Consider the following 25761-nt stretch of genomic DNA (forward strand, 5'->3'; position numbering starts at 1 on the left):
AGCCGACGCTTGCTCCCAGTGTTTCTGTCTAGAATATTTTTCGCCTGATTTACCGAATTAAGACTAGCTATGCTGTTACATCTGCACCATCTGGTAACCTGCATAGCTTCCTAGACGACGTTGCCAGCTTATTACTTTTAACCATATCTTTATCATGCTACTGCCCCTCATTCTTTCTTGCTCGCTCTTGGAACAGCCGCAACCAGCCTCACCAAGTCCCGAGATAATGACGGTCCTTTATTTGACGGCGCCCAATAAGCAGCGACTGCTATGAAGGTGGCACCGCCGATAGTCGCTCGGCATAACATTAATTCATCGTACCTTCCATCTCCGGTCCGGCCGGGCTCCTGCAGATGCACTTCAATGTCTCTTCCGAATTAAGTCCTGCGTGAGACGCCTTCTCCGAAGCGGCTAGCTTCCGCAGTGTACCACCTCACCAACCTTGTGGCCATCTCATTCCCGATATTTGAGTGGTTTGTTGCACAAGGTCTTGCCCGTCGCCCAAGACTGCCCTTGCGTTACTTACACAGCGACTTCGGTGGACGGGATTAAGAGGCTCGAATTGCGCAAACATTGTCATTTTTTGCCGATACACCCATCACTCACTCCCGACTGTTGTTGCGTCAGAGATGTTGTTTTCATGCTAGTAACTAAACAGTGTTGTAACAACATCGGGTCTTTAGATTACCGCAATACTCATGCCATGCATGCTCTACCGACATAAGTATATCTAATCGATAAGGGACAAGAGAAACGTGGGCAAGTGCCAGCCCGGGTCTATCGTGAGCCGTGCCCCAACAAACGATTCGATTATTTGGTATACACGTTGGGGGGGCTCTGCCCGACAGTAGGGGCACGCCGGTCTCCGGCCCGCTTCGTTGGCCTCCGTCACCCACGCGCGGAACAAGCAGCTCCTTCCAAAGATGTGGCCGCAATGCTTAATACGCACTGCCGGCTCCCCATGATCAGCCATGCTAACCCCTGACAGGTTGGCGCCAAAGATACGCCGTTGGACGTCGGGATCGTCGTCCCACCTCAGCCGCCGGATCTGGTTCGAAATATTGGACTCGGCGTTGCTGGACTGCGAGACCAGTCTCCCCGGCCACGTCCTCTGTTCCGCCGTGGGACTGGCTATCGACGAAGGTTTTAAGGGGGCTTCCCAGTAGTCCACGTAGCAGATGCTGCAGTTGTCGTGACCTTCGTCATCTCCAGATAGTGCCCGGAGCTCGAGACCGTTTATAAGAGTGGTGGATTCCTCGAAGAGCATCCGCTTTGCCGCATAGTTCCGTATCTCTTTGGCCCACGTCTTACGCTTGCCAGCAAAATACGAAACAGCCCGCTTCATCAGCTCGTCGTAGGGCTCGTCTGCCCGCGGTTCCCTGTCGTGTGAGGATGTTACGAGGGCGAGATTCTCCAAGGCGATGATACCCGATGACTCCCGCTTCTGGGGCATTTGGATGATGTGAGCGAGTCGCTCGATAGCGAGGCAGAACTTGGCCGTTGAGATGCCGTTGTCGTACAACAGGATCTCGCCCATGAACCTGACGAGGTTTCTACGGCGGAGGGCCTGGACTTCCATGAGCGTGTGCGCTTCAGTCCAACCGGCCTCGTTTGCCTTGGCGGTATCCCTTAAATCATCTTCCACGGCTCGCCACGCGTTCCGAACGACACGGTTCATCGTATGTCGCCTCTTTTCGATGGCTTCTAGCGAGAAAAAGGGCTGCCGCGCGATGCCGTCCTTGAAATAGAGGTTCTTATCCCCGCACATGGCCGTCAGGTTCCGGTGCACGTCAGCAAAGACTTGTCGTGCGTGTTCGCTCTGGAGGTGAGGATCCCGGGCAAAGGCCGAGGCGGTCTCGTCAGTGAAGCGCCGTCGAAGCGCCGTGGCGGGGTTGTACAGGTATGAAAGCGGCCCGTTGGCCTCGCACTGGCAACGGGAGGGCCGATGGTCGTGCTCCTTGCAGCGCCGCTCGAGATAGAAGGCCGGGTACAGGCGCGCCATCTCCCTGATGGAAACGCGTTGGGTAGGGGCGGCGAACTCACCCCAGGCCCAGAGGGTCACGGCGTTGCAGAGGCTGTCAAGGTGGTTCTGGACCCAGGCCTCGTCCTCGGAAACGTCTCTTTCCCAATGCTCATTGCAGGGTTTCTCGCGCGGAACCTCTGGGGGCTCTCCCGAGCAGCCGGGGCACATGTAGCGGTAGTGGCTGCTGCGACGTTCCCAATGTGATTCGCAGCAGGGGTGGTGATTGGAGCAGAGGATGTTGCTCTTTATGCGATGGCGCTTGGAGGGGCCTTCCCTCGAGGGGCATTCGAAGAATTGGATGTGTCGGATGCACATGGTTGGCTGAAGCTGTGGAGGTGACGGACATCTATGATTTGCGGAAGTTTCTGGACGTACGTTGACATGAGCCGAGAGATATATCGACCCATGGACATGTATAGCCAGCGCGAAGCCATAAGAAAGAGTTGCTTTTTGTATTTTAAAAGTTCTAGAAACGAGCATATTCGGTCATTATTTGTCTTTCAAAAACCACACCTCACAGTACTCCTATTGACTTACATTGTGCTATTGTCCAGAATACCAACAAGCCTCAAACCGAAAACCCTTGTCCACCAGGACGGTCCATCAACAATGGCCAATTCTGTTCCTTGGCCGAAGCTCCTCGACCGCAACCAGCAAGACACCAATCCAGGAACAAAGAAGCGCGTTACAATGAGACCTTTGCGCTACCGCGGCTGACACTGCTGCTGCTTCCACAGGAACCATTCAACCTCGGGGTTAGCATTGCGGTATGGATTATCACACATTCATGCAAACCAAGATGGCACTGACAGTTGAATACAGAACATTCCAATTGGGTAAACACACAGCTTCTATAACGAAAGGAAAATTGGTCTAAATTAAACTAAACAAATCCGGAACATAATCCAACACCCAAACATTCGTAACAATCTCTGTTCCCAACTACACCGGAAAACCATCCAAGTTTTTTCCACGTGTCCAGAGAAAACCCCCATCCCTCATATAAAACCTCACACCTCAAAAGCTCCCACGCACATATTCAAGACCGCATCTGATCGTACTTGATCTGGTCGACGGTATCCCACGATTCCACCGAAGACCGAGGACCCGCAGACACGTGCTGCTGCTGCCGGTTGCCCTGCGAAGCACTCTTGGACGACGGCTGTGCCGCGTAGACCGTTGGAAGAGGATACCGGGACGCGGAGGACGCGACGGCGGGGTATGATTGGAATCTGTTGAGGAAAGACTTGGCGACGTCCGAGGCGGAAGACGACGACGACGACGACGACGACGAGGTCTTCTTTTCCTTGGTGTAGACGTTGGGCATTGGGTAGCGGGAGGCCATTGTATTTATGAGTGTTTGTTTGTGTGTGATGTGTGTGTGTGTGTGTGAGTGTTTGTGAGTGTTTGTGTAAGGAGTAGATATGAATTTGGTAGATTTGGTAGTAAACTTGGTAGAGAAGAGATGTGAATGTGATGCGATGATATCTTTCTAATTTTCAGTTTCAAAATGTGAGAACGAAACCATCCATTATATACACATTTCCAACCCCTCATACAAGACCAATATTCGTAGTGATCATCCGACTTCACCGCTCGATCAAGGAAAACCAAAAAAGAAAAGAAAAAAATTACCAAACCATCTTGACTCATTCTCGCAGTGTTTCCCCATCATGCAGCCTGCTGACCGTCGTTCCGTGTCTCCTTCCGCCGCCCAACAGCCTTACCCTTTACCCTTTAACCCTGCAGTCGTTCGTCACAAAAGGAGGTTTGTTCAGGATGCCCACCTACGTCGGATTATAAAATCCGACATTAGGCTTCGCAAGCATATGCACCTCCAAGCCACGGGGGGGGGGGGGGGGGGGGGGGGGGTACCGTTCCCTGCGCAGAGTGCCGGGTGAACTTTGTGGGTTGTAGGTTGCGTGATCCAATGGAAGTAGACGGTTCGGCCGAAGACGACCCGGTGAATCGCCTATTGGGCTCGCGAGGGTTAAATCACTGAGCTGCAGGTGCTCGCACGTCAAAGATGTCCTCGCATCAGGATTGGTCGACATTTTCCGGGTTTGGCCTGGTTTTGGAGGGGTGGTTGATTTGTAAGAGGAAAAACATGTCATGAGGTGTTGTAGGGCGTATAGGGGATCGCCAGGCGGACTGCGTTGATTGGTCCGGCGTGGGTGAACCTCGCTTTATCGTCGGGTGGTAAGGCAACCAACCGCGCTGCCGGGCCGGGGGTGAGAAATCAGCCAGTCGGCATGGGGGAGAAGCGCGGGTTGCATCTGCATGCGGATGACAGGCGGCGTACAACGGCTGGAACATGGCCGGTCAAGCCTCGTCGTCATGGCCCTTCATTCGAGTATGTGTGTTGGGTAATGCCGTCCTAACTCCTATTTCCTGTTGCCGATTCTAGAACCAACTTTGAGGCTTGATCCTCCATATAATCAGTGACTCTTACCTCCATGATGCGACGTGGCTGTCCCCTGCTCATGACCACTCCGTAATACGAACCAGACTTGGCAAACATATGAGCGGCATTCTGTTGCTCCGTCTTACCATAAAAGGAGTTGCGACAACAACAATGCAAACACAATCAAACACATGGGAACATATTATGCTATTTGAAAAGGGTAAATATTATTTGTAAAACTAGTTGTGGTATCTCGAGGAAGGCATATGCATAATTAATTCCTGTCTTGGCTCGCTTTGGACAAAGTCGAGGTCCATCTACACCCGCCAGCTCCAGCGCCTTGTGAGCTGAACGGATTCAGACAAAAGCTCAGGCGGAAACGGTCTTCTCGTGGTGAGCAATGTCGCCCTCGCCGCTGGGTACCGCCTTGTCGCCATCGGCGCCGGTGCGTTCCCGGAAGGTGGTGGACGGGCGCCAGCCGACAGACTTGCTGGCAACGCTGACCTCATTGTACAGCTCCTCGACCTCTTCAAGGGTAAGACCCTTGGTCTCGTAGATGAAAAACCAGACAAAGGCGATGCAGAGGAAGCATGCGGCGAACCAGACGAAGAAAATCTTGGACTGCAGGTTGGCGTAGCCCTCGCCGTAGTTGACCAGGTAGGGGGTTGCGTAGGCAATAGCCCAGTTGAGGAGCCACTGTGTTTTGTCAGTATCGAGCAATAAGCTTTCAAGCGCTTTGTGTAACTTACGTTGGTGGCTGTAGACAGGGAAAGCGACTTGGCACGGGTCTTGAGTCCGAAGATCTCACCGTTGACGACCCAAGCGAGGGGACCCCAGGTTCTGCAAGTGTTAGTTGCCTGTTCCAGTGTGTCCCATGTTTTGGCGTAAACCCGGAAAGGTTCCCCCAAAGACAGTTCAAGGGTAACTTACGAGGCGAAGAAGAAGATGTAAATGCACACAAAGGCGATGGCAGCCTTCTGGGCGGGCAGGTTGAGAACGATGATGTTGCCGCTCGCGTCCTGGCTGGTGGTCAAGGTTCCCAGCATAGCAACAAGGAACTGCGAGATACACATGCCGACGGCACCCCACAGAAGCAGGGGGCGACGACCCCAGCGGTCGACGGCGTACATGCCCGGGAGGGTCGAGACGACGTTGATGGACGAGGTGATCATGCCAATGACGAAACCGTTAGAGAAGCCAGAGTTCTGGAAGTACTGAGTGCCGTAGTAGAAGATGAAGTTGATACCGGTGAGCTGTCGACAGAGGTTAGCAATAACTTTCGCACACAGTAGTAAGTGAATCCCACCTGCTGGAGCGCCTGGAGGGCCATGCCGGTGAACTGGCGCTTCAGGACAGGGGGCCTGAAGCAGTCAAGGTAGCTGGCGGAGCCGATGCTGCTCTCGAAGTCGTGATTGGCCTTGATCTCGGCGAGCTCATCGGCAATAGCAGGGTCGGTCTCGGGAAGGCGGCGAAGTCTAGACAGCGCGTTGGCGGCGCGGTCCATGCGGCCACGTCTGATGAGGAAGCGAGGTGTCTCAGGCAAAAGAAGCATGCCGACGAAGAGAATGATGGACCAGGCGAACTGGACGGCAATGGGGATACGGTAGGAACCGGTGTCCTGGCGGTTGTGGGTAGCATTGTTTACAATTGCGGCCAGGAGCAGGCCGATGGTGATGGCCCACTGGTAGGCGCCGACAATGGCACCACGAATCCACTTGGGCGCAGTCTCGGACTGGTAAAGGGGAACTACAACAGGTTAGTTACGAAACTGGCGTGGTCCTGCATACTAAGAGAGTGCTCACCCAGAGCGGAGATCAAGCCAACGCCGAAACCAGCGAAGAAACGGCCAGCAAGGAAGACGGGGATGTCGACGGCAATGGTCTGAAGAACGACACCGAGGTTGAAAACCCAGGTAGAAGCAGCAAGACCCATGCGACGTCCGATAGTGTCGGCCAAAAAGGGGGAAGCGAGAGCGCCGAAGAAGGTACCGGCGGAGAGGATGGAGACGATGGCGGACTCTTGAGAGGGAGAGACATCGGGGTTGCCAGCAGTGTTCACGTAGCCGGTGCTGAAGAGGCGTTGCCAGTAGGACTAGAGAGGAAAATGTCAGAGTAAGTCGCTTGCTAAGACGAAGAACAACCAAGAAGGATTACCATCTCAAGGATGCCATTGATGGTACCCGTGTCATATCCGAACAGGAGACCACCGAAGGCGACGAAGAAGCCGATGAGGATGGCGGGCCAGGCCTTGCCCGGCTCGTTAGCTGGCTTGATACCCATGATGATGTGCGGGTTGGTGAAGTCGAATGTGAAATGGCAATAGTCGGGCAATGCACTTCAAGAGCCGCAGACCCGTCGACTGGTTGAGATTTGGGCAACTGGAGGCTTGAGCACGAAGACAAGGGAACGGACAGACTGGGGGACGAAAAGATGGGAGGAAACGGCGATATATAAAGTTCCCCCAGAGTGCAGGGTGTGTGGTAGGGCGCGGAGCTCCCACACTTGCTTCTCCAAAACCGCGGGGGCCCGTACTACGGTGGTACCGATGTTCCACTCTGTCTGGTGTGGTTTTTCTATGTGATGCAGGACCATGGATGAGGTCAGGTCAAGTTGGTCCAGGCCTGGAGCCTGCCGAGGGGGGTCATTGGCCTCGAGTTCAGACAAATGATGTGGGGAACCGACGAACAGGCCACTATAGGGCCGATGAAGGATCACGAGGGAGGTACTTGAAGCAAGTCTGCTTCGAAGCGCGTTGAGCAGGCGTTGTTGACGCGGTGAGTTTTATGTCCAGGTTGTGGAACTGTATACAAGTGCGGGCAGGCAAATGACGGGCAGATGGCAAAGTATCCAGTACTTACATGGCAGGTGAGTGGTTACAACTTTGGAGGTAAGAACTATAGAAAGAAAACAGGAGAAAAAATACAATGGAAAATTGCAATAGACAGGTACCTACCTACCTACCTGCCTACCTTCTCTTCATGCAGGTCAGGGTTCACTAGAGGCAAGAGTAAAGTTGCAGCCCACCTGGGGCTCCATGGGCGCACTCACCCCGACAATGAACCCCAGCTGGAGCACGGACAAGGGGTGGAAGGGGGGGTAGACTGTAGGAAAAGAGGGTGTGCAGGGTGGTGGCAGTCTGGGGTAGCTCTTTCTTTTCTTTGGAGACTAGTTTTCGTAACGTAGCAGACTGGAAAGTGTAAAACCTGTAGCGCTTGCTCTTGGTTCTAGAGGAAACGCGCGCTGGCGGCAAGCCTCCACTCAGAGTCCAAGGCGGTCTCAGTGCCTTAGGTAACTGTATGCAACGTATACCACGTAGCCAACGGGATTGAAGGGAAGGTGAGATACAAGCCAAGACATGACGGCATGAAATGGCACATGAGCCAAACGCTCAGCGAGGTAATTTCAACTTGGCTCTGATCAGCGCAGCACCAAGGCGGGTACGTCTCTTCGGCGATGCTTGTTCTCCTGGTACGGTATATTGCATACTACATACTATGCACGTGTACAAGGTTGTACAGGCACCCCGGACGCAGTAGTAGATTGAGATGTGTAGCTGGTGGATCGGGCGACACTCTCTCAAACAAGAGCGTACAGAATAGAATGGCAGGTGGACGAAAAACTTTTTTCCAGGCTTGTTTACCCCAATCCCCGCGACTCAGTTTCCCGACGCAATGACAAGGTTTTCTGGAGAATTGGGGAAGAATATGGAGACGTACGTGGAGAAGGCGCTTATGGCAAAGCACGTTTCTTCCGACTAGTGTACTACTATTATGTATGTGGGTGGTTCGATATTACGTAGGGCGGTACTGATGCTACTCACTACTACACAGGGGACATATATCGCACAGAAACATAAAGCACTTTGTTATCGATGAGACGGTATATGATATGTTAGACAAATAGCGAATTATTGAATGACCGAAACGGTTTAGCCAGACTAGGACTGCCGTTCGAACCTGCATCTACAGACTTGACAGGAGGTTGTCGTGGCAGGAAAGAAAGAAAATAAAAATATATTATGGTTCCACAAAAAATGTAAATAGAAAGAAAAACGGATATCGATATACAACTGTGTACAATGCAGTTGGGGAAGGCTCCATGTGAAGGGGACTTGTACATAGAAAGAAAGGCACGGAAAGGCCGTCAAGGTGGAATACACCGATTACACCGATTTAAGCTGGAGGGACGATAATGACTGGTCTGGCATCTAGCAACGCTAAGCAATGCCACCCGTTGCCAGCCAAGTGTTCAAAGCAGTAACGATGGTCACGACCTGCCACACTCACACACACACACACACCCAAGAGCAAGAAGCAACAGAGGGGATGCGCTTGTCGTTGGGCAAATGTTGCTAAACCTGCAGCCAAGACGCGTGGTGCCCTGGCCCCGCTAACTGCCGGCTCACCCCCCTACATGCCTGAAAACTGGCCGGTGTCTTTCCTTTTCATGGCTGCTGACATGGCAATCCCTCATGTTGTCGTCCCTTCCTATTTTGACCTCTCGTGGCTGATCAGGGAAGGAACCTCGTTGGGTAATTTTCCCTAGAGCCTGTCATTCCAAGACACGGTGACAAGCAAATTGTTTTGCTTCTTCTTTCTTTTCCCCCCCAAGAAAAACCACTCTTCCCCTCCACCTTTCCACTCTGTTGGACCTCTGGAAACGTTCATCAGCATGGATCCGGCAACCAACGCCTGGCCTCGGCTCCTCATCCAGTACAGGCCTCCCCCAGTCCCGATCGTCTCGAAACTTGGTGCTGTTCGGCCCGTTTTCTTACTTTAGGCCTTGTGCCCCCCCTTCACCATCTCTGTGTCGCTGCCTCTCATTCGCTGCCTTGGCCCCGGTCGCTTAGAACGCTGATTCTTTCGCGTCTTTTCTCATCATCGACCCAACGCCCTTCTCCAACATCGTTGACAACCTCAACCGAATGCCCGCTTCTGCACCGATATCACGTCCTGCATAATGATGCTGCACGACGCTTCTGTCTTCGCTGAAATCCCAAAGCCATCGATAATCTCCGTCCATTCGGAAGAAATGAAAATAGTGCTCGCTGAAATCTCCCATCAGCATCCGTCTTGCGGTTCCCTTGCAACTAGCAGGTTCTGATTGTCTTCCATCAGCTCACCAACCAAACTCTAAAACGTCAGTGGCTTGCCGTCAACCTCTCTAGCTTGCCCTCCTTACACCACCACATAGCGCCCGTTGCCACCACCGGAGCACGCCGCTACCACCCATCTCCGCCATGCTACTATAGAACGCAGTAGTCGCCGTGGTCGGCGTCGCTCAACCTCCAGATCTCATCACCTGCTTTGGCTGGTGTTAGCTACTGCTGCCGCGCGCTGATCCCCAGCGGAGGAATGTCGTTCTGTAAAATCTCCTCAGCATCCTGGACCCTGACTCTCACCCTGGTCTCATCCCCACCCGGTCCGAGTCTTAGCAGATCCGCCCCTTGGCAGCTAGTCCTTTTCTTGTCCTTTCCTTTGCAATTCGCCAGTACTTCCGCTGTCTTTTTCGGCCTTTCCTCGATGCCTTTTGTAAATGAGCTCCATCTGCCATCTGCCAAGCTTCTGGCATCATCCCACGACAACCTCAGTTGAGCCGCAGGCAACATATCCGCCCACGTTTTCACGCACATCAAAGTTAATCGCCCTCCTCTCTACAACTCTCCGCCTGGCCGGCTTCCGAAGGTTACGCCACCAACCATGAGCTTCCTTGGCCGTTTGGACATACTCATCCTATTCAAATTGTAGAGCCGCCATCTTCATTACACTTAACAAATATTGGCATGACGACTGTCAAACTTACGCCGCATCAACGCATGAATATCCAGGGCCAGAGCGACTGACCCTGCAATAACCTAGGCGTAGTTGACCATAACTGCGGGCGGGCTCAGCAACTGAATCCATGCCGTCTCACCGGTCCCACCTTAGGCCCGATATCTTTACTTCAGTTGTCCATGTGCTTTCAGCCGTAGCGATGAGACAAGTGTCAACGATAAACTTTGCGAGTCAAGTACTGTGCCGCCGTCAACCTTATCCGCTCCGGCGCGCCGTTTCCTGCCAACGGCCAGCGAGTAACGGATGGCCTTCAACACATCTGTAAAAACAACAACAACAAGAACAACTGTGATCCCAATTTGCTTGCCCATACTGCCTGCCACGTCCAATATGCCAGAAATGCCATCTCGTTCGAGAGCCTGTTGTAGCCAAATGAGGTATGACTGCGACACCATCGCCACAGCTCGTGGCCTGGTCCAGACCACAAATGACCCGCCGAGGCGGCTTACGACAATGGCAGTGCAGACGATGTTTATATGATGAGCCTTCCAAGGCTAGACCTAGGTTGCAGCGCGAAGGTTGATGGATGACGACGACAAGTCGTTCTCTATATCAGGGCTCACCATTGCGCGCTCCAACCTGTCTCATTCGGAGGGAGACGCCGTATCATACGAAATATCTTCGAAGCAGCATAAGCTGTCATTCATAAATCCTGAATTCTGGGGTTCAGAAGGCTCTTGACGACTTCAGTTGAGCAGAATGACAGGGGATTGCATCAAGTTTGGCCACGCGCGTTAACCCGGCGTGAAATTATTCGCGGAAGCAGTCGCTCATCGTAGTCTCACGCAGGGACTAACTTTTCCGAGAATCGGCCCGTTATATAGACCCCATAGCAGATGCATAACTAGGCCGTCTAATGCTTGGTAACAAGGAGGCAGAAAGGGGTACGCTCACCGAGTCTTCCCCAGGTTTTTTAGCACTTCCTGGCTATTCGATCCCAACCTTCCTGGTTAAGAGGCTTTCCCCAACATGTTGGTTCTCTGTTCTGGAGACTAACCCCGCGGTGCTCATTGTCACTGGGGGGTGCTACCTTTCTCATTCTTCCAAACCAATGCTTGATGGTTACAGACTGGCCGGCCACTTCATTCCTTTACCCCTGACTTACTTCTAGGGCTTCACAGCTTCAGTAGCTCTTGGCTTGCATTTGGGTCTATCAAACTGGTTCATGCTTTCCGAGAATATTCCCGACTGTACTCGATAAATGTTAGTGTACATGAGCATAGCCAACTGCTATTAAACTAAAAGTTAGGCACACCTGGCTTCGTAAACTTTCTACCAGGCAGTTCCATACAAACTTGATTATTTTCTAGTCTGGGGAAGCAAGAATTTCCGAAATGAGGCCGGTTTGAAAAGAGTTCGGCCACTGGGAATAGAGTGGTACCAAGGACACTCATGATATTCTTGGGCTTCCGCCAGTCAATCGATTGCTGCCCCGGCGTACCGAAACTTTGACTGCGAGATGGCGACGTGATGTTGACAATTGCGTGTTACGGCTAGGCTTAACGGTAAGCCAAACGCTCTGGATATGAGATGACGTACAAAGGACTGGCACAAAGGTAGCTGGACTGCAATCCACGTCCTGTAGTCTGTGATTAGACGGAGGCTTCAGCTTACTTGCTGCCACATGGTTGACTATCTCGGAACCCGAGCTTCGGGTCGTCATCTGCAGTGGCCATCTGCGTGGTCCGTGTAGGATGGCAAAACGGTCCCCCCTTCTAGCTTCAGTCTCAATGGACTTGTTTCATCGCTTGTTATGTATACGCATATCGACTCCTATGGCCCAGGAGGGGAAAGCACTTTAGTGTTTCCACAGTCGTCACCCGCATTCTCGGCGTCTAGATACTTTCTCGTTGGACGCGGGGCAGATAAGACGATCCACAGATGCACCCCACCGACCGAAACCGCCGATGTGATACACGTCCAAACAACTGGGGATGTTTTCTGGGGTTGCGGGAGCCACGGCACGTTGCAGGACCAGGGAGCCGTTAACTGTGGGGGCGTCCGTGGTGCTGTTGCGGTCTGGGGAGGTGCCGTCTCATGTGGGCGTTAATTCGAATCTGGTCTGGTTTCTTAGCTGATCTGAGTGGCTTCTTTCGCTCGTAGAGACTGTGTGCGCTTCGAAAGACGTGAAGAAGAATAAACGACACTCGCGTCGCTATCAAGCCGAGGGATCGGTATTCGTTTTCTTTGCTGGATATACCTCGTGAGCCTCTTGGGGTTTCATCTTAACGTTAAGCCGATTTCCTTTTCTGGACTGCGTATCATACAACGGAATGCTAGACTGAGTGTGTCGTTTGATCGTACGAGCCTCCAAGGTGTTGATAAGCCGTCCAATACTCACGTATTCGAGCTTATCGGTTACTGGTGTGTCTAGAACCGCTCGACTTTGACGGGCTAGGCATTCAGGATATCATTTACTATCGTCGGAAGTGCTGCTGAGATGCCACTCGGCAGAATATCGCGACAGGTTCCGGTTCTTGTTGGTGGGCGTCGTTACGAATGTGATAGTAGTGGGCGGTAAGGTGGAGGCTTATATATTGGGTATGCTGAGCGCTAAAAGTTGATATGAAACAACACGAGAATATTTCTGCTGCAGTTGAAATACTGGATTCAGCATTGGCCAGGTCTCGTGAATTATAACGCTATACAGTATGTCTGACATCGAGATTACCGTCGTTTCTTAACGTACGGTGTCTGCCTGTTCAAGGGAGTGTAGGCCGTGGACTGAATGGGAGTGGTGTGAGCTAGTATTGTATGAGTTTATTATACATGGTATTGTAGTTGCAACTTGATCAACGATTAGCATACAGATATGAAAAGTAACAGGTTTCTGGTTCTACTTTCCAGGAAGGATACCTGGTGGCACTCGAGGTGAGTCGAAGCCCCAGGAATACCTTCACCTGAGAAATCGTATCAGACTTAAGATTGCCTTGTCAGTTTCAATAGCAAAATACTTCGAGTTCTTTGCTTACGAGATCTTGGATCATCGTGTAGTTTTACAATATGTAGATGCGAATATCAACGTTGATTACGCTGCAGCTTGTGAACCCGACCTAAACTCCACCATTATAGCATTCGCCTCGGTAGATTGCTCAAACATACGTCCTACCATATCTTTCTATATCATTCTCATGCAGCAGTGTATTTGAGATGTTACTTGCTGTTTAAAATATTGCTGTTTCACAGGCTTCTGCCTCTGCCCTCATATGTTCACCCTAAAAACTTCTTGAACTGTTGCTGACGTCAAAGCACGACATGGGCAGAGCCCGACTAAAATGATCCATTTCGGGTTTCTATTGGCTTGGACTAGATGTAAGTGCACTCAACTTCAACCGCGGTTCGTTTCTGTTGGTTGCCTGCTGGGCGGAAACGGTCAGGGGTCTGTTACACCGAGTCCTTAACCTCTGACAGCCTCTGCCGTCTATTTGATTGAACCCCATCACCGGCCGCCCAGAGCCACCAATTATCGGCCTTCATCTTTAGTGCGTGCGATCTGATTCCGGTTTATTTGATTCTGTCAGTATTCTTGAGTATTTCAATCTCGATTTGCTTTCCTAGACATACATTCATGCTTTGCGGTTCAGCAATGTCAAGCGATGACAGTTTCCAGAGGACTGTTGTAACACTTCTTGGAGCAATCAAACACTCTCTATCTAGGTATAGAAGTTTTTATCTGCGAGGAAAATATCCTGTGGTGCGGGTATAGTGGATGTCGATCTCTCGCCAGCATCTTGAACTACTTGGATGCGGAAGCACATGCTCCGGATTTTTCTTCTGTCTTTTTCATAATGGTTATTACGACCTATTCGATTCTACCCTGGCTCACATGGCCTTTTCGCTCATCCTTGAAACAAAACAAGCATAAAAGTCATTTGAACTTGTGGCCAAGCAAGGTTGTACGCCCCTTCGTAGATTATTCCTGGTTATCGAGCCTCAGCTTGGCTGAACTTCCTCGTTAATTGAGGCCAAGAAATCCAAATATGTATAGAACCCTGTTCTTCAATTTCTCTCTTAGCGCTGGATCAGTCTTATCTATCTAATTTGCAGAAGGTGTGTCAACTCCAGCAACGGTCTGCGGGTCATATTCAGTGCCTACCCAATTGCATGACCTCTCATCTAAGGTTGACTACCCATGACTGCTTCTTGAAGTGAACATTTAGAAGCTTCATTTCTTCTGGCCCATCTGCTGGTCAGCTAACAACCCGTGACCGGACGATTATACCAATAGTTCATCTTCTTTCAGCGCTTTCCTCTTCGGTTATGAGGCCCAGGCGACTGCAACGTCGAATACACCAAGTCATCACTGTTGAAAAGACGGCGGCTACACAGAAACACCGCTGCATGTTTCGGGGTGGCATGTTGTCTGGGACAAGCTTAATTTATGTAGATTGAGAATGTGGGGTGCGTTATTGCCAACGAATCGGGTCGCGATTCTATATGCATGATTTCTACCGGAAGCTACCTCCATCTTCAAGCATAATATCGATTGCATGGCCACATGGACGCCTTTAAAGTCTCTACCGGGCCCATTTTGAGAGATCAGCAATAGCCAAGTCTGACAACCCTGTAAGCCGGTCCGATTCCCCACGAGCAACGGGACTACGACTGTGACCGTTCTGCAATGTGTGATTCGCCATCCCGCCGAGGACATGCCCAAGCATTCGCCAGACGACAGACAGGCTATCTACAGACCAGGAAAACAAGCCCTGGTTCTCTCGCCTGTAATATCAAATCCCGAGCCGCTCGGCACATTCGGCATTGGCCGTTTATATTGCGACCAAGAAAACACACCAACCAGCTTATAGTCCGTTCTAATGGGTGGTCTGTAAGATGATTTCAATTCGACCAAGGCATGCCGTGGTACTATACGGAGAGCAACGGTTGCCTCCGCAGCTCGACCGTGACATGCAATCGAACGGCAATGGCTTCCCATAGTCGCAAAGACCTCCTTCGAGAAGAACAAGGGAGCAGGACTTCCGGGCCGTCTTTATCCACATCGTGTAGGCTACCCATGTTAGATGGCATCATCCTGCTGGATGGACATGCCCGTTGCCATAAATGCAGCTTCTTGGCCACGACTCTTTCATCTTCTCTTTCAACTCTAGCTTTGTGCCCAGCCATATCTTTTCTTGTTGTATACCACAAGTCATCCACCATGAAGTTCCTGACTATTGCAGCCGCTCTGTCGGTGGCCGTTTCCGAGGTCTCTGGCCACTACATCTTCCAGCAACTGGCCATCGGGTCGCAAAAGTTTGGTGTCTTTGAACACATTCGCAAGAACACCAACTACAACTCGCCTGTGACAGGTGAGATCTTTCGGGTGCATGTGTAGACTCCGCGGGCTGACAAGTTCAAGACCTCGCATCTAAGGACCTGAGGTGCAACGTAGGTGGCGCTAGCGGCGCGCAGACGACGGTGACTCAAGTCAAGCCCGGAGACTCCTTCTCCTTCACGCTAGACACGGCCGTCTACCACCAAGGCCCGATCTCTCTGTGAGTCCCGTCTGAGTTGACCAAGTTTGAAGTTTGCATCCTCATTCTCTGCCAGCTTCCTCTCAAAGGCGCCTTCTCACGTCCAAGACTACGACGGAGCTGGAAAATGGGCCAAGTTCAAGGACTTTGGGCCGACATTTTCCAACAATCAGGCCTCGTGGCCTCTCCTTCGTAAGACCTAGCCGCTCTCTAACCCCTCCGGCACGGAGAATGCTAACTGTCGTAGAAACCTACTCGCACAAGATCCCATCTTGCCTGCCTAACGGCGAGTACCTGCTGCGCATTCAGTCCCTGGCCATCCACAACCCGTGGCCGGCCGGTGTTCCCCAGTTCTACATCTCGTGCGCGCAGATCAACGTCACGGGCAGCAGTGCGTCCGCTAGCTCGTTTGCGTCGACTCTCGACATTCCCGGAGCCTTCAAGCAGACAGACCCCGGGTATACTGCCAACGTATGTGCCCCGCGTGAGCGCGTTGCAGAAGATGGCTAACTGGTTTTAGATCTACAGCGGTTTTACTTCGTACACAGTCCCGGGGGGCAAGGAGGTGAGTCTTTGCAAGATGTCTCTAGGGCGCAGCTAACAATCAGTAGTGGACTTGCTAGACTGTCAAACCGAGGTTGGCGGAGGAATAGGGTCAAAGATATGGGGGGGGGGGGGGACATTTTATGGCAATGCGTAAATAGTAGCAACGTATTAGTCAAGCTTACAATAACACTATGTTGGATGTTTGCTTCACAAATCGCACACCACATCGTGTGTCACTTAAGACTGCCGCCGTGATAGCACTTGCAGAAGGATTTTTCCTGCCGGATTTTTCTTGATAGTCTTGGATGTTCTTCCCTTTCATACGCCAAGAATATTGGATACCTTGCCGTGTTCGCGGATGGTGAAAACCCGTCACCAAGACAATAGTCTGCCCACACGCCAGAAGCTTCCAAATCGCATCATGGCCTTATGATCGTGGAAATTCCCAGCCCGATCAAATCAAAAGAATGCTGCATCCTATCCGGAAAACAGGTCGTGACTTGGCACGATGGACGATTGGCCATGAATTATCCCATTTCTCCCCAGGACGTCGTTCCCGTGGCCACGAGCCGAGATGAAGGGAGGTCACCACCCCCCTAGCTCCCCAGCGGCAAGGAAGAATTGACCGGCTATATCCAACATGGTCGCATCGCCACGTCTCGGCAATCTAAACTCGACACCTCGCCGACTAATCAGGTAAGTCTCGGGATGCGGCCTGCGAACGCCCCCCCCTCCCCAGAGCCAGGGAGATGGAGCCAAGAAGATGCATTCAGCGGCTACCGCAGTCGTGGGGACGGTCCTACGATAGATATTTATAATGAACTGCCACGGTCCTTTCAAGTGCCATTTCGTCGTTAGAGACATTCCTCCAAACCTCGCTCCTCACAAACGCCCCGTGTGTACTCTGTCTCTGCCCGTACAGCCCAAGATGAAGTCGTTCGTCCCGGTCCTCGCAGCGCTTTCGGCGTTTTGCAATCTCACTTCTGCTCACTGTAAGTATCATGCAGCTTCCCAGCGGCTCATATCCGCATGCTAACCCCCGCGAACAGACCGCTTCACAAGCCTCGTCGTAGGCGGCCGCAACACGGGCGAGTACGTCAACGTCCGAAGGAACACAAACCACAACAGCCCCGTCACGGATGTCTCGAGCAGGGACATCGTCTGCAACGCCGGCGGCCTTTCATCGGGCCCGGCAACGCAGATCGCTACCGTCGCCGCGGGCTCGACGGTAAGTCTCGGGCAGATTAAACCCAACCCCCCAACCCCCAGTTACTAACACGCCCGAATAGGTCGGATTCGCCATGGATCAGGCCATCTACCATGACGGACCCGTGACGGTCTGGCTATCGCCCGCCGGGTCCAAGAACGTGACGACGTACGACGGCAGCGGGCCGTGGGCCAAGATCTGGGAACTGGGAGCGCAGACGGGCAACGGCCAGATCAAGTTCCCCGCGTCCAACCAGGCGGCCTTTAACTTTCAGATCCCCTCATGCACGCGTACGTTCCTTCTTTCCCCTTGTGTATTTTGATGCGGAAATCACCATCACTTCTGTTGGTTCCCTTAGTTGAGTAGGCTTTCCCCCCGGAGACTAACATAAGATAGCCCCTGGAGAATACCTCCTCCGTATCGAACAGATCGGCCTGCACTCGGCCAGCTCCAAGGGCGGCGCGCAGTTCTACATCTCGTGCGCCCAGATCAAGGTCACCGGCTCCGGAGGCGGCCAGTTCTCGCCGACCGTCAGGTTCCCGTGCGTGTTTCCCTTTTGCGTGGCGTGTGACGTACAGGCAGTATCTAAACATTGGACAGAGGCGCATACACCGGAAACGAACCCGGCATTCTCATTAACATCTACTACCCCGTGGTGAGTGACCTGAAGACCTGGGACGAGGTGTCTCTGAGATATAGAGAGAAAAAGAAACACTGACATGTATAATAGCCAACTACCTACGTCATCCCAGGAGGACCAGTGGCCAGGTGCTGAGTTACTGAAGCCGTCGACCATACGTGAATTGGGATGTCAACAAGTATTTCACTTCTGGCTGCGGCTTCTTCGGAAATGCGGCGCTGTTATCTAGGAGGCCGAGGCTTCCGTCACAAACTAGAAGATACAAGATATGAAGCAGATTTGAAATATTATAGACATCTATTTTGTCTTGCACTGAAGCTGCGTGGATCACACGCACGCAACTACGGTGCTGATTTGGCATCGCTGCCGTATTCTACCCGTGACTCTATGCCCGGTTCTCTATTATTCATAAGCGAGAAAGGAAAAAGACGAAAAAAGGAATCCTAACTCCACCGCCGGGGAAGGGGGAAAAAAAAAAAAGGAGGGCAAATCCCGAAAAAACGCTCTCCGCGTCCAACGCCTCTAGTTCCCAAGCAGAAATTTCGTATCCCCAAAGCTCGCTCAAGCCAAAAAATAAAAATGAGAAATAAAAAAAGAGTGCCATGATTCGTCAATACCAAACGAGCAGGTCATCCAGCCTGCAGGTGTTTGGGCCCCCGTTATTAAGGTCGGTTACGTCAAAAAAGGCGCATGCGCTCACTGAAAGGAGCTCCACAGCTTCTCGGGAGTGCCGGGATAGTCCAAATACGACTCGGGCATAGGGCTAGAGTTTGAGATGGGGCTGCCGTAGGCGGTAAGGGCGGCCATGTCGAGGGCCAGGTTGCCGGCGCCGTTCATGGCCCAGTTGGTGGAAGACTGGTCGGCCATCTGGCCGGCGCGGAGGCGGCAGCACTCGTTGGCCAGCAGCCTGTAAGCGCAGCAGAGGGCGTCGTTCTTCTGGCTCATTTCGTCAATCTGCTGCTGGAGCTCTTCCAGGCGCTGCTCCTTGCGCTTGCGGTAGGCGCGCTGGTTGGCACGGTTCTGAGCACGACGTTTCTGAGAGCTGGGTGTTAGTGTCATGTGCGGGACCGGGTTGGGGGGTTGGCTTGTAGACTTACCGAAAGGACGGCCTCGGTGCAGTTCTTATAGCGGTTGGCGCGTCTGTTCTTCTGAGAGGCTTTGTCGCCGGAGCTTTCGGAGGCGCTCGCCGAAGAGTTGCTGTAGTCGTCGGCGGAGTCGCCGGCCTTGTTGGTGTCGATGCTGGATGTAGGGCTCGGGGGGCCGGACCACAGCGAAGACGGGGTGCAGTAGCCGTTCTCATTTGAGCCCTGGGGTTGATGTAAGCTTCAGAAGTCTCAAAGAGGCAGTGGACAAGTGAAAACTTACAATACGGGTAGCGAACTGAGCGGCAATGAGGTCGTAGGCGGTGTTGGCGGGACCCATGGTAGGGAATCCTGAAGCCATGGTGTAAGAGGGAAACTCGGATGATTGGCTGTCCATTGGAGCGTCTTTGGAGATGTTTATTCTTTTGTGTGTGGGCAAATATGAGTTGAAGATGATGGCAGACTACTAGTCAGGAGCAGTGGACGTCTGTGTGTTTGTTTGTGTGTATGTGTGTGAGAGTGTGAGTGACAGAGAGGATAGTGTTGAAGATGGATCTGTGGGATGAAGAGGCTGAGTGGAGATGAGTGCGGTAGTGGGATATTAGAGATGAGGTGGGTGGGAGAGTTATATATTCTTGAATGGGCGAGAGCATCATCGCCAAAAGATCTCCGAGGATATAAAAGATGTGACGAGGAGGGAAGGTACATCAACAGAGAGTAGACAGGGGGGGGTGGGCTGCTCCGTAGGCGAGGGTAGAGAAGGGCATGGAGAACATGGAACCATGGGGAAGTCATGTACAGAGGCTAAGACCAATGAAGACGGTTTACAATGAGGTCGATGCTGGGCCGGCCAGGCGTTTGAGTACCTGCATATGGATGGGACCAGCAAGTGCGCTGGTGTCTCTGGTCCCATCTCAACTCGCAGGGTGTCGAATCTGGGATTCGGTATTCGGTGCCGCGGCGGTCTATGATGTTGTGTAAATCACTAGGGGGGGTGAGACAGGGATTGACTGATAATGGGACCAAATGACGGAGGGGTGTGTGAGCGTTATTGCGTGTGTGAATGTCTATGTGTATGTGTGTGTGTTGAAGACGCCCAATGCAAATTAATGCAATGCAGATGACAGGTTTCTGGGACGGGCAAGGTACGTAGTGGCAGCATGAGTGTTAGTAGTAGTAGTAGCAGTAGTAGTAAGAGTAAGAGTAAGAGTAATAGGCATGGGCAAGGGGTTGGTAGGCATGTTTCTTCACACGAAAGAGACAGCAGCAGCAGGGAGGGCAGAATTCGCGCGTATGGTTCTGATTCCGGGATGCCGGGCACAGCTACCTACACAAAGTAGTACCCTCATACATCGCGTGTTTTCGTAGAGAAAGGATCGAGGCCGGAGACAGGCGGAGACGACCCGGGAATAAAACGACGGCGAAGCGGGTTTGTTCCAGCCTGATGGTCGATACGTACCGGAACTCTACAACTTACTGAGTTCAGTGCATTGCACCCAGGTCGGTACGTATACAAAGTAACGTGTACTAGCACCGGTACGTAGTACTCCCCTACTAGCGCCATCATTAGCTGCACCGCACATGCTTCTAGAAAATGTGGATTCTGTTTCTGGCTGGTGTCGTGATATTTTCCTGGCCGCGGATTTGATCATCCATGGTGGCCCTAGCTCCAAGTGTGGACGCTAGTATCAGTATGGAATAGCGTCGGATATAGCTTGGTGCACCTTATTTTTCTTACAGCTGGGTTTTATTTTATTTTTATTTTCCGTTTATTCTTTTGGCTGGGAATTTCCCGTTTTGTCTTTTTTTCTTTTAGGAGGGGCGCTTATTCCTCTTCGTCTGCTTCTTCTACTTCGCAGCACCATAGGATATAGCATACTTCTGGAGCTGGCTAGCCTGGCTACTACGCATCCGGCAAAGCGCCAACTGGGGCGACCTCGGCCTCGTCCGTTGTGATGTCATTTTGGCGCTGAGACATACACTGCAGTCTTTGGGCGCATCTTCCCAGGAGTGTGCAGCAATTCCATACAGGGGGCCTGTCAAAGTCAAAACTTCGGTCCCGACATTATCAACTGTCAACTGTCAAATGTCAAATGTCGAATGTCAGGGCCGGTAAGCCGTGCCGTTGCAAATGTATGTTTTGATGTTCTGATGTTGCCATCTTGCGACGCTGCATGGCGCTGCCACGTCGCAATAGGGTAACATACCGACAGGTAGAAGGACAGGCAGACAGCTAGACAGAGAGCCAGATGGACAGCCTGCATGAAGTCGTCATTGTCTTTCCATTTCCAGTCTATTCGCTTCCCTTCCCTCCCAGCGACTGGCTCCTCCTGCAGGGCACAGGATGGATGTGTGTGTGTATGTGTGTAGGCATGTGCAATGTAGTATGTACTAAGTAGTACAGAACACCCACGTGGGTCAGAGCAGTTTCTCACCCTCCTGATTTTTTGATTTTTGCAACTTACTATTCGTAACGAAAGAAAAATACGTATCTGCAGCGACGAATTTGGCTCAGTCAAGGGCTTCTCCCGGCATCTCGGCGTCTCGCAAAGTGGGCTCCCATCTGAGCACCATGTTAACACACCCTGTCCCTCGTAACATTTACACTCCCCCTGGTCAGCCGGCTTGTTTATTCATCCAAAAATTCCTCAATTGCCCGTTTGCGATATACGAACCAATCCCAACGCCCTCACGCGTTCGACACCGACGTTTGTGGCTGTCCAAAGTGGCTTGCGAAACGGGCAAAAAAAAAAAAAAGTGATTACTATTCCTACCTGCGGTATCTACTACGTAGTAACCGATGGCCAAAAACCCTAACCCCCAGAATAAAAATAACGAGAAAAAGAAAAAGAATGCCCGTGTTCTATTTCTGTTGCCGTCATTAGCCAAACATAGATAGTCATGTCTTTCCATCCAGCCAAACGTAAACACAATCATGTTCTTCTCACTACTAAACCCTCTTACACCTTAAAAAACATCTACGGCTTAGTGTTGTGTTTGGTCTGACCACGATCGGTGCGCTTTCGGCTCCGACACGGCGTAGAATGGAACCCCCCCCCCCCCCCCCCCATCCCTCCCCGGCTCGCCGTCCCGTCAGTCGAAAAGAAACCTGATCTACACCTTGAAGCTTTGGTCAACCTGCCACGAAGGGAGAGGGGGGGGGGGCCTCTGGGCTTCAGCCCTAGCAAAGTCCAGCCACCCCCGTCTAACGATATTCTCACGTACCATCAAGACCCCTTGAGCTCGGGTATGTCGGTCTCGCGTCGGGGGTGTCGGCGTCAGCATCGGCAAGCGGGCGGCTGGTGGGAGAGAGAGCGAGGAGCGTTACAGAAAAGACCGCAAAATATTCCCAGCAATTTCCATCGGGTACTACCCCAAGTAAAAAAAAAAAGGTCGGAGCGGCGGTGGGGACAGACAGCCAGGGTACACACCCGTCTCCCGCCGCATCACGAACAGGAACTCGTATGTGACGGCGACGCGACTCAACACCACCAAGGGACCGACCCCCCTCTCTCTCTCTCTCGCTCCCACTCGCTTCTTCACTCTGTCCACCCCCCTCCCTCCGGCCCAGCTGACTGTGGCCCATCAGCCCATTCCACACCGTACCTTGGCCCGGGCTAACGTAGCGTCGTGTAGACCCGGGATTAAGCTTATCCCACAAGGCAATGGCCGCGAATCTCTCTGTAATGCTTGGCGTTTTCTTGAGAGATAGAGAGAGTGAGTGTGTGTGTGTGTGTGTGCCACTGCGACTACGACTGCGAGCATGTCCATCATCCCTCGCCCGGGCAGACTAGCAATAGACGGAATCCACCCCCGCTGAACCATCAACGCTGCACCGAAGGCTTGGCGTCTTCCATTGAGCCTTCGACGCAGTTCCCAATCGCGAAAAACTACACCAGGTCTGTGTAGATTGCGGAGGACACTTTATCTAGGATGCTGCATGCGTCTGTCGGTCGCCATGATCCGAATCCCATCTGCTTTGCTCTTATTCTTTCCGATAAGCAGATGGCATCATATTTCTGCATCTCTAATCACACAGTCTTGTTCCCAGCGTGGCCATGGCCATGTATAGTGATTACCACAGGTGATTACCATACCTCCTCCCATCCCCTTCTTTGATACCTACCTGTAATCCAACAAAACACTCCCTCACTATTCACTGACGCTCAGTCGACCTGTTTTTGACCACAAGCCCCGCCCGTCAAGTCAACCTGACAGAGTAAAAAGCTGTGGGGACCCCGACGGCCAGCCTAAGAAAAGCTTCTTCTTCTTCTTCTTCTTCTTCTTCTTCTTCTTCTTCTTCTTCTTCTCCTTCTTGCATGTTTATTCCCGACGATTACGTCGGCAGGTTCCAAACTCTGTTTTAAAGCCGCTTGCCTGGGGCTTACTGTGCTCCCTGCATACGCACCCATGTTCACGCACCAGTTACGGAGCAGTAGCGCAGTTTTCTTCACTTTTTTTTTTTCCCCAATCATCATAATGGGAAACTGCCCTATGCCCTCTCTGCCCATACCCTGGTTTTCCCATCTTTGTACCTCCAAATATGCCATTGATACCCTGTAAAACTTTCCGCCATACATAAAGAAGGAGTAAGGGGGGGGGAGGGGAAGGAGGACCATTGATTCCCAACCGGGGGGCCGCCGTCTGCGCTTGCAAGCGTTATCTCTTGATTTGGCCCCCTCCCCCACCCCCCGGTCTTTTTTTCCCGCCCAATCACGGAGGAAGACGGGGTTCGACGCCGAAGCGAGTTACGCATACGGGTACAATGAACCTCGCAACCGATCGGCGGCGCCGCGGCGGAGTCCCGCTCGGAGGGTGAAACCTCCCTTGCATCTCCCGCTAATACACATACACACACACATAAGATAGTGTACACACATACATACCACACGCAAACAGATGCTGTGCTGTGCTACGTTACGGCCCAGCAATGAATACCTGCCATTCTCATTTGGCCATGATAATAGTGGCGCATTTCAACCCCCCCGTCTTTCGCTCAAAAATGCCATTTCCAGCAGCTGCGTCTTACGGGAGATACGGGAGATTCGCCTATCTAGCGCCCATGATTTGCGTCCTTATTCTTTTACCGCCCTTCAGATCCCCCATTCTCACCAGGCAACCACAATCGCATACGAAACTGTTTCTCGTCTTGGAAGAGGCGCCCGAGCCGCCTGGTCTCATTGTGTCGCCCTATGACTCTCGAGACTTTCGCGACGCGAACTTGGTCCCGAGGTGTCAGCCACATGTTGCCCACCATGTCTGACATTGTAAACCTTGAATTGTGTAGACTTTTTTCCCTGCCACCGCTGCTGCTGCTGCAGCACCAATAAGCCGTAGTCCCTTGTTGAATTCCATCCCAACTTGTCCTTTTTTGCTATACGAGAGAGAGCGCACGCACCACAAACTACTGCCACCAACCACAACCACCACCACCACCACCGTCATCGTCATACTTTGCCCATCTCATGTTACGCTTAGAAGTAAGCCTCATTTTTCTTTGCCAAAAATAGATCCAATCGTTCGGCTACTTTCTCTCGCACCATAATTCCCCCCAAATATTAGGAGAGAAAAAAAAAAAAAAAAAAGAGGGGGGTGTCTATTGAACCCTTGTTAAACTTCCTGGTATCCTTGGTTCCAGAAGTATTCCCGCCACATCGGAGCCAGCTCCGTATCACCAGCCGTCCCTCCCCCCCTCCCCCGTCACTTAGGCCCCCCCAACACCGGTGCCGTATAGCCGGTCCAGGAGCTGGCGTCGTCACCCACCTACTTTCCAGCTGGCCTCCCCCGCATTGATTGTCCATCGTAGTCAAATAGCCTCACCATGATAGGTCTCCTGCTATTTCCAGCCCGGAGCCGCAACGGCAGTCGCCTGCCCCGAGGCTCATCCCCGCGAAGGGCTCGTACGACCGATGAGTGTTGCAGACAAGACCACGGCCGTCTCTTGCCAGGAGCACCTCAGAGTCGGTCTCGAGGAGAAGCCACCTGCGTCACCCTCAAGCTCACACCCCCTGACTTGTGTTGTTGTTTCCCCTTCCCAACATCACCACTCCCGTCTCTTCATCCGTCTCCATCTCCCGTCTGCCGTGGCTGATGGCTGACAGACGGCCGTTTTGCCGAGGCTGATGGCCTGGGGAAGAACACTCCACTCGTCGGTGTCCAAAGCTTTGTCGACGGCCGATTCGGCCTTGAGTTTAACCTTAGCAAAAGGTTCACCATTGCCACTCGTAGCTCACCATCTGCCGATTCGGCTATGTTCTGGCCTGCTCGAGAGGCAACGAGATAGACGACATCGGGTCATGATTCGAGGAATAACTTTGATGAGGTGGCAAACAGCCTAAGCTTGTTTCTTTTTTTGTTTTTTGCCTTCTGCGTCCTCTCTGCTCGTGTGAGAAGAACCTTAATGTGGAAGCCAATAAGCGTAATTATTCATTCAGAGGTATCTGTCGTTCCCATTTTCATTATCAACACCCCCCTAAAAACGCCCTTTACACCAGGTTCATCCGTCGTGTCGTACATCCCGATTCCATGCCGATGCAAGCGTATCTAGCACCTCGT

At 52.2% G+C, this 25761-nt stretch overlaps 6 protein-coding genes across 6 annotated transcripts; 2 read left to right on the plus strand and 4 right to left on the minus strand.

Annotated features, from left to right (window-relative positions):
- Window positions 1-730: 730 nt before the first annotated feature.
- On the minus strand, window positions 731-2503 carry CTRU02_215025 (uncharacterized protein; the record flags this gene model as incomplete). The annotated part of the gene is made up of 1 exon (XM_036726463.1): window positions 731-2503. The coding sequence occupies one exon, from the start codon at window positions 2501-2503 to the stop codon at window positions 731-733; it is 1773 nt and encodes a 590-aa protein (XP_036581650.1).
- Window positions 2504-3062: 559 nt separating this feature from the next.
- On the minus strand, window positions 3063-3368 carry CTRU02_215026 (uncharacterized protein; the record flags this gene model as incomplete). The annotated part of the gene is made up of 1 exon (XM_036726462.1): window positions 3063-3368. One exon carries the CDS (start codon window positions 3366-3368, stop codon window positions 3063-3065), a length of 306 nt encoding a protein of 101 aa, XP_036581649.1.
- A 1428-nt stretch (window positions 3369-4796) lies between these two features.
- Window positions 4797-6706, minus strand: CTRU02_215027 (hexose transporter; the record flags this gene model as incomplete). Its single annotated transcript, XM_036726461.1, has 6 exons — window positions 4797-5123; window positions 5177-5267; window positions 5358-5680; window positions 5734-6173; window positions 6230-6518; window positions 6581-6706. 6 exons carry the CDS (start codon window positions 6704-6706, stop codon window positions 4797-4799), a joined length of 1596 nt encoding a protein of 531 aa, XP_036581648.1.
- Window positions 6707-15415: 8709 nt separating this feature from the next.
- CTRU02_215028 (fungal cellulose binding domain-containing protein) lies at window positions 15416-16332 on the plus strand (the record flags this gene model as incomplete). Its single annotated transcript, XM_070206349.1, has 5 exons — window positions 15416-15566; window positions 15617-15752; window positions 15808-15923; window positions 15979-16213; window positions 16260-16332. 5 exons carry the CDS (start codon window positions 15416-15418, stop codon window positions 16330-16332), a joined length of 711 nt encoding a protein of 236 aa, XP_070059992.1.
- An 873-nt stretch (window positions 16333-17205) lies between these two features.
- Window positions 17206-18259, plus strand: CTRU02_215029 (cellulose-growth-specific protein; the record flags this gene model as incomplete). Its single annotated transcript, XM_036726460.2, has 6 exons — window positions 17206-17269; window positions 17327-17505; window positions 17567-17774; window positions 17881-18025; window positions 18085-18139; window positions 18215-18259. 6 exons carry the CDS (start codon window positions 17206-17208, stop codon window positions 18257-18259), a joined length of 696 nt encoding a protein of 231 aa, XP_036581647.2.
- Window positions 18260-18820: 561 nt separating this feature from the next.
- CTRU02_215030 (uncharacterized protein) lies at window positions 18821-19603 on the minus strand (the record flags this gene model as incomplete). Its single annotated transcript, XM_036726459.1, has 3 exons — window positions 18821-19159; window positions 19222-19431; window positions 19490-19603. The coding sequence occupies 3 exons, from the start codon at window positions 19601-19603 to the stop codon at window positions 18821-18823; spliced, it is 663 nt and encodes a 220-aa protein (XP_036581646.1).
- Window positions 19604-25761: the final 6158 nt, after the last annotated feature.

The sequence above is a fragment of the Colletotrichum truncatum genome, assembly GCF_014235925.2.
Source record: "Colletotrichum truncatum strain CMES1059 chromosome Unknown Contig_0012, whole genome shotgun sequence".
Taxonomy (NCBI): domain Eukaryota; kingdom Fungi; phylum Ascomycota; class Sordariomycetes; order Glomerellales; family Glomerellaceae; genus Colletotrichum; species Colletotrichum truncatum.